The sequence below is a fragment of the Poeciliopsis prolifica genome, unplaced genomic scaffold, assembly GCF_027474105.1.
Source record: "Poeciliopsis prolifica strain line A6 unplaced genomic scaffold, Auburn_PproV2 SCAFFOLD006, whole genome shotgun sequence".
NCBI lineage: Eukaryota > Metazoa > Chordata > Actinopteri > Cyprinodontiformes > Poeciliidae > Poeciliopsis > Poeciliopsis prolifica.
In genome coordinates, this window is record NW_026562381.1 from 505,868 (window position 1) to 518,655 (window position 12,788).

General features: G+C 37.7%; 1 protein-coding gene across 3 annotated transcripts in view; it reads left to right on the forward strand.

Annotated features, from left to right (window-relative positions):
- Positions 1-12,788, forward strand: part of LOC129360430 (ecto-NOX disulfide-thiol exchanger 2-like) — a 179,717-nt gene that overhangs the window by 138,322 nt on the left and 28,607 nt on the right. For all 3 annotated transcript variants that reach the window (XM_055030641.1, XM_055030642.1, XM_055030643.1), the window contains 3 exons: positions 6,148-6,354; positions 8,387-8,620; positions 10,236-10,448. In XM_055030641.1, coding sequence (XP_054886616.1) covers positions 6,148-6,354; positions 8,387-8,620; positions 10,236-10,448 — 654 coding nt within the window. The remainder of the gene's footprint in view (positions 1-6,147; positions 6,355-8,386; positions 8,621-10,235; positions 10,449-12,788) is intronic.

Here is a 12,788-nt window from a genome sequence, read left to right on the forward strand (position 1 = left end):
ACTTAACATGTTTACTTGAGTGTGTCTAAGAGTCGTTTCTGTTAGCTCTATAATGGCTGACGCCTCCCTGCTGGGGCATCGCCTCGCTCCAGGAGTGGGTGTTTATCGAGTCAGGCTGATGGATGGTGATCACCTTTCCTCAGTGAAGCGGTGGCCACATATACCAGCTGGCTCCTCGGGCAGCATTGAGCTACGAATGAGCAGACTTGTTTGCTTTCATCAACATCCATGCAGTGGCAAGGGAACAACTTTGGGAGTGTGTTTAGGGTCGTCCTGTAGGAAGGGGAACTTTCACCCCAGGCTCTAGTCTTTAGTTTGTTTCTATTTCCAGCTATCTTCTCATCAACTCAGGTTAGCTTCCTAATCCTCAACGACAACAAAAAAAACATTTCCACACCATGATAATGACACCACCATGTTTCACAATAGAGATGGTGTGTTCAAGGTAACATGTGGTGCTAGTTTCTTTTGCATGAAGGTAGTTCTGTTGTTTATCATTTATCATAAATAACATTTTGATTTATTGTTAAGTTAAATTCCCATTAGTGATGTTTAATATCTCCAAAAGCTGTTCATACTGTTGAGATTAAGTTTTACTATTTTGTCCATTAATTGTTTCTTCAGACTATCAATAAATATCAATCGGCTTGGAAGTATGATTAAAAAATATGCAATTTATAGATGCAAATCACATTTCTTTTTGTGAAATCCAAAAGAGGCACAGTGTCATGGAGTCACAGCCATGTAGTTACCCAAAAAGAAATAATAAATAGTTCTCATTATTTTTATCATTTTCATGATAATACCACAAAATGTCAAAATAAAACTTTATCACCCAGACCTACTTGCAAGACCATGTTCTTCTGTGTGTTGCATGGACCCCTACACTTCAATGCTTTTCTTTCAATAATGGCTTTCTTCTCTGTGCAGCTCTCACAAAGTTACCTCTTGGCTGCTTCTCTGATTTTATCCTCCAGGCTCTTCAGTTTAGGTGAATGATCATGTCTTAGTAGGTTTGTAGTCAGGCCAATAAAACTGACTACAAAGTTTTATTGGTGCGTCATGATATTTTACAAACTAGAGGTGTTTTTTTTTTTTTCTAACCTACCCCTGCTTTAAACTTTAAACATCGTTCTCTGTGACTTGTCTGGTGTGTTTCATGGTCTGTGTGATTTTGTTTGCTTACTTTTTTTTTTTTAGAAACCTTTAAAAACACCTGGATTTATCTAGAGATTACATAACACAATGGGTGTTTGTCATGTTACCTCTGCCAACTTCCTCTCCACCACCAGGAACGGAGCGATAACTACCGCAACTGGAATGTTTGTAAAAGTTTCTTATATATATATAAAATAATTTCTGTGCTCTTGCAAACTGAGGCAATCAGAGACACAGATGAGAAAAACATCAGATTTTTTATTATTCAAAAGTCTTGATGACTATGAAATAAATTATCTAGACAAAAACAATCTGGTTGTCATTTTATAAATTGAAAGGATAAGTGTATTTAATATTTTTGATGCAAGAGGTCTATTTTGACATCATCAGGACATCATAGTATATGGCAACCAATGATGGATAGGTGAGTCAGATGACTATTTCTAAATTGCTTGAAGATATTGCCTTGGGCCACGTTATTAATTTTGAAAAAAAAACTATATATATATATATATATATATATATATATATATATATATAAACAGTAATTGTCAACTTGCTAGTTTAATTGTTGATTTACAAATGAAAAGCTCATGGACTTAGCAATTGCTGAAGAAAGAAGCACTAATTCAAAGTTTTAATGTCTCTTATCTAACATGGTTCTGGTCCAGGGGTTTGAGACCTGCAGCTGCAGAACCGCTTGTGGCTCTTAAGCATTTTTGGCCAAAGCTTTTACGAGCCACAATTGAGGGCCTAAAATGTAAAGGTAATAAATTCTAGCTTTAGTAGTTTTTCCTATGCATTTTCATGCAACATATGTAAAGAGTTTCCACATAGAAAGGCACTAATAGTTCAAAGCATGTTCCTTTTTTTTGTAAAACCTTTTTTTTTGTCTTTTAGTTGCTAGTTACATGCATTTGTGACATTTTGTATAAAAATTAAGAATATGTTTTCATTCTCTTTACATAGATGTGGTGATTTTCTTTATTTTCAATCACAAAAACAAATATTGATTAGTTATTCAATTTAAAAATGGATATTTTATAAAAATTTGTTTCAAGTAGCAAAAATATCAACTGCTGTTGTTTTAATACTTTCTTCAATATTCCTGAATTTGTTGCTATGGTTATGCTTGTTTTCTCCCGATATTGCCAAGAGATACTTTGTCACCTCACTGCAAACATCTAAAAAAAAAAACAAAAAAATGGTAATTAATACAAATACACACCTTTTTTTTTTGGAGATTTATAAAAAATCTTTGTTGAAAACCATAAAATTCCTCCAAAAAACATGTCTGTGGCTTCAATGTGGTGAAGTCATGTAGTCAGAGAAGCTGATCATCACATTATAGCCTCCTGCAAACTACAACTATTTCTTCATGTTAATAACATTTCTTTAAAATATGGGTGTTTTTATGCCTTTCCTGCGAAATCGATTTTTTTTTCAATCTTTTCCTATTTTATTCAAATAAACTGAACACAATGTAATATTAGGTGTACTTTAAAACATCTCAGCTCAGGGCTATGCATCTTTGTTTTCCTCCTGTCTCACCTTTTTCTCTGTTGTTTCGTCTTGGCAGCAGATATTAGCAGATATAATTTCCACAGTGAATGCTGGGAGGGGGAAAAATGCTTTCCGCTTGCTCTTCCTCTCCTTCGTTCCCTCAGGTTCCAGCTGCTTATTATTTTGCCATGCAAATGCAATCACTTGGAACACTCACCCATGTTTTTATAGTTATTATGATATAATGTATTTATTGTAATCTGGAAATCATGAATAGTTCATCCGGATCTTGTTTGTGGTGCATTTGCATAAAATCGTCTTTTGCCATAACAGTGGGAGTCGACGCAGCGGGGAGCCGAAGGGATTGCGAAATGATCCCACTCTGACTTTTTAATGGTTACCAATTAATTACCAGACAAAATAACAAGAAGTTTTCTCTGCCAAAGAAAAAAAAAAAGGAAAAATGTTTGTATTTAATTTGCAGCTTGGCACATTTGGACGTTGCTGCAGAGCATCTGTTTCCCCTCTCTTCGTCCTCGCTGCTTTATCAGCCACTCGTGGACCGAAAAGGTCACTTAATTTGGAACTCTTTGTTGAATCTGCCAGCAAAGCTGTTTCCTACCATCACAAGCGTTTTCTAAACCACATTTTTCTTCTCCTTTTTTTTTCTGCCCGTCTCGACTCAAAACTCGTTTAATCTGCCAGCTCCGGAGGTCAAGGAATGACACCTCTGTGAAGATTTTGCTACCACAGTCACATTTTAAGAAAAGAAGAAGAGAGAAGACGGATGGTATTTTGTTAGTGTGTGAAAGTGTGAAAGATACAAAGATGAAATCTTTGTAAAGATTTTGTAGAATCTGAGAACTGTACATAAGTAAAAAGTAGTTCTTACTACAGAGGCTGCGTTGATGATAAGCAATGATAAGTCTCGTTAGCTAAATAACAAGTTATGTACGCTAGTGTGTCTTTTCTGAAATTGTAGCTGGGGATTTAAACCTTAAGCTGGACAGAGTTTCAACATAGTTTGAAAAGTATTTACGTGTTTTATATGTCTGGAGGTTTTATTTTAAAAATGTTAAATATGTAAAGTTTGTCAAAATCACCAACTTAATTTCCTCTTTTGTTAGAATGAATGCAATGAACCTGACTGTATCTGTCTTGAAGTCAACCTCCTGTGTCTGAGATAAACAAAGAATGGTTACATATTTACCCATCAATCCACCTGTTTGTGTTTCCATCAGAATTGCAAAAGTTAAAAGACTTCAGACGAGACATCAGAGTAGTTTATTGCAAGACAAAAGACTTCAGACTTTTAAAAAAAAGGACTTGTCAGCATCTCTTTAATACATCCATCTAGTACATTTTTTAGTTTTCCATACCATAAAATGACAATTTTGAATTGATATTCTTAAAACCTGTTTTGTTGTCTGGCTTTTAAATAAATGTGTCTCCAATCCAGACAATGTCAGCTGAAAGATACCTTGCAATGCGTACTGACTCCTAAGATCCTTATTTTGTTTTGCAGAATTGGATCAGCCACCCTGTTGAGAAATCCCTCCAGGTTGTTTTCATTCACCCTGTTGTTACTCAGATCTCTTTGCTGTAGATGAGGGTTAGACTGAAGATAAGGCTGTCACTTTATTTGTGTAGACTTGCTGTTTGTGCAGCTGTGAATTGCACAAAAACAAAAGTGTGACCTGCGTCTGTAAAGAAGAAAACATCAAGAATGGAACGGTTTGAATGAGTTAAAACACTTGTTGTGACCCAGTTTAACAGTTTAAAAGAGAAAATGCAGCAGCTGCAGTCAGTGTACCTAACAGATTCTCAGCTTTTAAATCATGTTGGCCACAGTTAACATATCTAAATGAATCAACATTACCCCACTCACTTCTCATCTCCGCTACACGACACATGGGATATTGAGCCAAAGTCAACCCATTTCGGCTCAGAGTATTGATATTTGCTGGGATGGATACAGCAGTGTGCGAGGCCTTTTTAGCAGATATCTAGAAATACAGCATCCTCAGCGTTCCACTGATTATTCGGTTCACTCCTCATAGACCCCACTAATCACATTCATCATGGATGAGAAGCCTGATCTATTGGAGATTAGATCAGTCAACACTCATCTGTGTTGAATAAGTGATTTCTGCAGTGCATGGATCCTTTCACATGAGAGGATTCACAATCACATTGTTGCCAAAAGGATTTCATTTCCATGCTTCGGATGGTTTGATTTTAGCATTTATCTAACAAAAACTGATCTGAACATGTTGCTCCAAGTTATCATTATGCACGCTTTAATCTTTGTAATTTTTTAGGTCATAAGTGTTATGTTTTAAATGTGACTTAATTGAAATTTGCAGCTTCATCCTTCAGAATTTGGCTGTTTAAAAGGTCTTTTTTTTCCATGTTATGCTGATTTAATTTTTCAACTGTAAACACTGTTGAGGAGTGACCTAAGTTATATTTACTCAGAATTTTTGGAAATAAGGCTTTTTTTTTACACACAGTGAAAGTAGTAAATTTTTAAAAGCATCCTAAAGGGAATGTAATAATTTATACATCCGTCCAGTTGTGTTCAGATTTGCAGCTCAGAAAAGTTGTATTCCTTTTCAAGTCTCAAAGTCAAGAAATGTGTAAAACCGAGTGAACAAAAGTAAGAACAAATGACCAACACAACATCTCATGTTTCTGTGCAGACCCATATATTGTGAGTTGATTAAACATTCAGAGAGATTTTAATGACTGATAAATAGACAGCAGCAGACAAAAACTTTATGCTCACAAACACCTACTGTCATTTTATAGTCACTGGGGTCGTGCAAAAATAGAAAAAGAGAAGAAAACATTGAACGTTAGGGAAAACCTTTATGTTGAAACAACAACATTTTACAGACATATCAAATATTTTGAACTAATTCATGTTCAAGGCTACTCCATCTAATCAATAAATTTGATTTATTTATTCATTCACTTTTAAAGTGAATGAATAAAGCACGTTGTGGCTCTGTGGATTTTCTTCTATTCATTGAGAATAAAAGCACAATTATTTCCTACTGAGGTAAAAAAAAAATTTCAATGTGGCACCCTGTCTATTGGCAAAATAAGTAATGAAAACGATTGCTGCCATGGTGCATATTGTTTTCAGCTTCTTGAAGAGCATAACTCATTCAAAATTAGATTTCACTTTTGCTGAAACAGCTTCAGTTTGTGTATTTCATTTTTATTATCTCTACATGAATGTCAATGGGCAGCATTACATTAGTTTGTTTATTTATTCTAACGTTACGTTTGTTTATTTCTGTGTGATTCTCCCTCCGTGGCTGTGCACGTTGGATTTGTCTTTAAATTCAACTTCCTGAAAAAAAGACTTGAGGAAGTTGCATAGAAATGCTCAAGTCTCACTCCAGGAGCCACGCACTGAAGAAATCCAGCATAAATTACATTTTCCACATTCACTGACTTTGTATTCAATTTGAACAGACCTACCTCCTCCTGCCACAAGAGAACGCCCTCCAGGCTGCAAGACTGTGTTTGTCGGCGGCTTGCCAGAGAACGCCACAGAGCAGCTCATCATGGAGGTCTTTGGACAGTGTGGCGATATCACAGCGATTCGCAAAAGCAAGAAGAATTTCTGCCACATCCGATTTGCAGAGGAGTCCACAGTGGACAAGGCTCTGTTTTTGTCTGGTAAGCTCTCAGCTAAAAAGTGATCATAAATATTTTAAACTCTTGTGACTTTTGTTTGGAGTTGTGAAGGTTTGTCTGATTCATCTCAAATTAACATAAAAACGGACTTTTCTAAGATGTAATGAGTGAAATTAACAGTTACTTTGTAGAGACAAATACTTAGCCATGTATGTCATATTGCACAGATTAATATAGGTTCACTCTGGAATAAAAATGAAATCACATTTGAAATAACTTTCAACAAGTGAGAGAAAGCAGAGTTTCATGAGAAAAAATACAATTCTTTGTTTTTAAAAAAAGCATCCATTCCAACTATCTGGCTGCTGCACCTTGTATTTTTATCTCATCTTCATTTTCAGCCTGAACAGAGCAGAGATCCTCAATCTCTCTGTGCAAACTGATGACCACTCGCCCCGGCTTCAAAAAAAAGCCCACTCGGATGAGCCGCCCTCTCAGAAACATTCCCAGCATTATTGCGTGCGTCCACAAACACATGAGAGATAGTGAGTTTGAATGAGAGATCCCTTGATTTCAACAGCCTCTCTTCTTACAGTGAGGTGTGGGTGCAGAGGTCCATATATTAGAGCGATGACAGAGCTGTGTAGTTTCCCCATAAATAATCCCCCACCCACACACACTCAAGGAGAGCCTGTGCAAACAACAATACCCAGCAATGACACACACTCCGGCAGCTCCAGCACACCAGCATCTCCTCATATGAAATATTGAAGCAGGGATAGATTAAGAGTCTGAGGCAGAGAGAGCAGACTGGAGGAGAAACTCCAGGCTTTTTCGCTCTTTGCTTTTTCTGGTTTGTGTTGGTAAGCTGTGTCATAAAACACACTTGGATCATTTAAGCCAATTAGATCACAAAATGGAGCAAAGTTTCACTTCAGTCCACAACCGGTCATTAGTGAAAATTGAGAAAGGGGGATAAAGTAGATATAGGAGGAAAGTTAAGAGGAAAAGAGGGGTTAATGAGGAATACTGAGCCTGTAGAGAAGTAATTGGCCTCTGAGTTTCTCTTATGTATTGAACATTGATGATACAGTTTCAATTAATCTTTTCAAAAAGAACAATTAGGCATTAACAGCAAATGGCCGCTCAAACTCGGTCGGTTTCGATGTTTCTGCCTGGAAAGAGTAATTTCTCTTCACTGTCGCCACCTGCTTGCTCAGGAAAAAAGGTTATCAGCAACTTTTCAACTGAGCTGACTTGGATAAATAACTGCTTACCAATAGACATTATGAACTAAAGTTGACTAGACTGTATTTTAACTGGGTTCAAATAGCACTTAATGTTCAATTTCAATTGCTCTTGGGCTCATTTTTCTGCTTTTTGTCATATATTTCTTCATTATTGTGTACAAATTTGATCTGTTTTTTATCAATTAACCTTTATATATTTTTACTTTAATTAGGTTTTTACCTCATAAAGGTGTTAACATGATTTACTTTTGGTATAAAAGCATCAAAAGTTTGAAGATTTCCACAATGAATGCAAATAAAAACCCTTCCTGGGATTTATTTTAATCAGATGGTAAATTTTTCTCTATCAATCAAATCTATTAACAATACTTACAATTATTCTGAGTGCTTTTGTATGTTGTCTCTGATTTAGAGGTTTGCTTTTTGCTTTTTTTTAAAAAGTTTGTATTTTGCTCTGAGCTCAAAAAGTTAATTTTATGGACTTTCTAGTAATTGTGACTGAACTCCAGTCTGCATGTTGGGTTTTCGGGCATTTTATGGAGATGCACTTTCCAGCTAAGCTTTAAATATAAACCGTAGAAATGTTGGAATGTAGTGTGGAGAAATTTTAACTTATTGCTCCACACAGCTCAACCCTCACAGGTTCAGAACATGATAAATGCACTACCTCCCACCAGGTCTCTTTCCTTCAACCCTAGTAATCTGTTTCTACATTGATAGATGTGGTGGAAATGTAAGAGGTGTAAAGAATGGTCCTCTGCATTCCACTATCATCTCCTTCTCTTGTTTTTCTGGTTTTTAAATCAAACTCATATGTTTCCTAGGATATCGAATCCGTTTGGGCTCAAGCACAGACAAAAAGGACACTGGGCGGCTCCATGTTGACTTCGCTCAGGCCAGAGACGACCTGTACGAGTGGGAATGCCGCCAGCGCATGTTGGCCCGAGAGGAGCGTCACAGGCGCAAGTTGGAGGAGGACCGCCTGAGGCCGCCGTCCCCTCCTCCCATCGTCCACTATTCAGAGCACGAGTGCAGCCAGCTGGGAGACAAAATCAAAGGTACCTGGACATGGATGCTGGCAACTGCTGGGACCTCAGTGAAATATTAGAGAACAAACACTGGAAACTGAGAATCACAGGGGGGGGAAATGCTTAATGGTTTAACCTGACGAGACAACAGGGTTTCTACACAATCTGGAAAAGAATAGAATCTGGTTTAGATATTTAAGAAGTCTGGACGAGTATGGAAAAAGAAAAAGGAGAATTGGGAAATGTGTCTTATGTGAGACAATTTTTCCTATTCCTTTGTCTTTATGTTGTGTCCTGTTCTTCCTGTCTATCTTCTTTGTATTATTCCTTCTTTCCTCCTTTCCTACTCTGCCATTTCTTTCTTCTTCCCTTGTTTGTGTCCTTCCTTTTCCCTCGTATTCTCCCTTCTCTCCTTTTGTTCTTTCTTTCTTCATGTACTTCATTCTTTCTTTCCTTTCATTATTCTTTGCATCCGTATGCTCCTTATTTGTCTCCTTTCTTGTGCTCTTCCTTTCAACTTCATTTTATTTTTTCTTTCCGCCATTTCTTCTTTGTGACCTTCCTTTATTTTTTCCTTGCATTCATTCTTCATGGCCATCCATGTACGAACCTTCATCTATGGTCACAAGCTTTGGGTATTGACCAAAAGAACAAGATTACGGATATAAGCCGTTAACATAAGTTTCCTCTGCAGGGCGTTTGGGTTCTCCCTTCGAAACGAGGTGAGAAACTCGGACGGAAAATAATGGATGACTGTACAACATTCTTTGCAAAATGGATATCTCATGGGAGGAAACCTTGAGTCCAACAAAGCATTCCCGGCTCTAACAGTCTGTGAATTTGTCATAACAGATTCTGTTAAACGCCGTACGAGTGGATCCCAACAACATGCTCCTGGGTTATCTCGTCCGCCGCTCGTCATTTTTCAGTCTTCTCTCCTTAACTTTCCTTTCTGCCTCTTTACAGCTTTCTGTCTACTTTCCGCCTGAATAAACTTGTTTCTCTAATGAGCAGTGGCACTTCCAGGTCTCAGTCACAGTGGCCTGATAACTCGGCTGTGACTTTCCGCTTCTCTGCTATCTGCATGTGTCTTTTCCAGCTCTCCGCCGCCTGTCCTTAGCAGAAACAAGGAGTAAACTCAGACGCTGTGCTGTTTCAGCCAAGAATGTGTTTGTGATCTCTCCAGGCTGCTGTTGGGAGCAACACAGTCAATTGCTGTAGATTTTTCTTTTTTACCCAGAGGGGGAAAGAGATCTTGCTGTTTTTACTGCCAGTTTGTATTACTGTACTCCAAACTCAGTTACACTCTATGATGATAGACCACCTCTAGTAGAAATGGGTTTTATAGCCTATTTTGCCTGCAAGTTATAATTTTATTCCACGATGTTGTTTTGTTAGCAAAATATATAGCTGAAATTATCATTTTCTTTTTGTGGTACAACGGAGCTGTAATTTTAGGTTTTTTGCCATCTTTTTTGTATTCTTTCACTCAACTCATAATTTTGTCCAAAGAGCTTGAAAAGCAGCGTTTTATGCCTAATAACCATCATTTTTCCACAAAGGCAGGAGTCCGGTAAAGCCTTGTAGATTATGTCCAAAATGAACTTCTTACTTCCATTTCATCCCCCTTTTTTTTTCCTCCCAGACGACGGTAAGTTTCCAGAGGCCGTCCGCGTACTCCTGACCTGGCTGGAGCGGGGCGAAGTCAACCGCAGGAACGCCAACAACTTCTACTCCATGATCCAGTCCTCCAACAGCCACATCCGCCGGCTGATCGGCGAGAAGAGTCAACACGAGAAGGAGATGGAAGAGGCCAAGGACAAGTTCAAGTCGGCGCTGGCTGGCATCGTGGCTCAATGTGAGTCTTCATCGTCATTCTTACCACTTACTGCATCGCTTTGGCCCTTTAACTTTTTCACTGTTTGTCATGTTTCGATTTGAGGCTTCAGTGTGGTTTATGGGGATTTTATGTGATAGTACGCACAGTAATCCATAAATTTGAAGGGAAGGGGAAATTATTCATGGTTTTAATTATTTTTTCCTCACATACACAGCATTTGGAAATCTGCATTTGCATTTTTTTTCTTATTTATTTTTTTTTACCCCCCCCCAGCATGATTCATTGTGCAACCGCCTTTCACTATGAGGTTTGGGGTTAGTTAGGAGTATGACTCCGACCAGCTTTCCTTGTGTGGAAGCTGAAACACAACCCATTCATCATTGGAAAATACTTAAACTAAGTCCTTTTGGGTGGCGGGTATCTGCAAACATCAGCTCTTTTGATTCTTCCCAGTTATATTCCAGTTTGGCCTGTGACTACACCATTCTAATCCTTTCATATGCTAAACCAGCTCTGCAGCTCCTGCTGGAGGACATAGTCTCTCCCTAGTTTCAAGTCTTTTGCACTCTTCCTGACAACTCTAATCAGAGTCCATTTCTCTGCTGAAAAGTATAATACCACCATAATATTTCATCACAGAGATGACATGTTGATTGTCAGACCAGACTACCATCTACCTCCATGTTTTACTTTGAAAATCCTTTGGGTTTCTTTAATCAATTGTTTTTCTTGGCCAGATTTGTGTTTGAGTTGTTTGGACAGATTCTCCCACCTCAGCTGAGGATCAGATACGCCTCCACCCTGGTCGTCTCATAGGTTTCCTTACAGGATTTTCTTCTTTTTATCTTTAATTTTCTTCCCATCAACTCTGATTAGCTCCCAAGTTCCTGACAAAGAAAATTATCCCCACAAGAAGATATGTATTAATCAGAGATTAAATTAAACAAACAGTATTTATGCACTAAACAAGAAGCATCTAAAGTGAACTGATTGACTTTTGTTTATTTAGACCAAAGCAGCTTGAATACAAATACACCCCACACTTTTCACTTTTCTATTCATAAAAACATTTGGAAACTGGGGTTTTTCAGAGATATTATTGATTAACCATCATTTTTAGGGATGTAACTTAAGCATCTTGGGGTTCAAAGCCATCATCCTGCTGGAAGTCAGTTCATCAAGACAAAACTCTCATTTACTGGCCTCTTTCTTTTCTTCTTTAGCAATCTGAGGTTGGACCTCCAGTTTGACGTCAGTTATCCTCTGCTCTGTGTTGATCTATCACATAAAATCTAAATAAAACACACTGAGTTTTTTTTTGGCTGTGAAACGACAACATGTGAAGCCCAGAGAGTGAAAATACTGCGTGTGCAGTAGATATCCAGGTCAGATAAATGTTTTTTTTATTTTTTGCTTGCTCTGTGTCATTTTAAAATCCAAATCAGGACTTTTATGCCCAGAGTGCTGAAATCCACAGAAAAAGTAAGTATTACATTGTTCATAGCCTGACACTGAGGGTATATGTGCTAACATTTATAGTTACATTCATTGTATTCTTCCTTAAACGAGCTACCACAAACTTAATAGCTGATTAAAGAATGGTAAGTTAAATTCATGTCTCCCTCAGATGGTCCTGAATGTTTTTGATACCTTCGACTTTCAAATGCAAAAAAAATATTAGACGTCATTTTATTATTCATGTAAGACGCCAGGAGTCGATTGTTAAGGTTCCCTTCAGATGAAAGAAGTAAGTGGCCTCAAACATTTTTTTTCTGGAGTACAATGAAGACTAAACACAAACATTTACTACATGCTCAGTTCTTTTACACACTTATAGGGTTAAAAAATAAGCCATGCTTGTGCAGCTGCTAGTTTACTCCACAGCCTGCGGCGCTCAGTCTCCACTCATCCCTCCACATGTATGTTATATAAAATGTAAACATCCAGACAATCTTCTGTTGTTGTTGACGATGTTTCATGCATTATTAGTCAAAATAAGCCGTGAAGAGGCAGAGTGTGTTTTAACCATATTCGATTATTTCTACCAGTAGAAACGCATTCCCATTCACGATGTTGCCTTCCCTTCGGTGTGTTTCTGTTCTTTTTCATTATAAATCTGAGCCGGCCTGCTGGATCTAGTTTACAGGTTTGGAAAGGGTAAAGCTCTCTTCGTTTTGGTTCTGGTCTTCTTATGGGATACAATTTTTAAAAAGTAGTTGCAGAGCTGTAAAGAAATCATTCACTGTAATTTGAAGAACCAACAATTCAACTGACCTTGGCTGCAGGGTAATTGGAACCAGCTAGTCCACTTTGAGTAGTTTAAAAAATAAAATATATGAAGGTTTTGGAGTGGCCTAG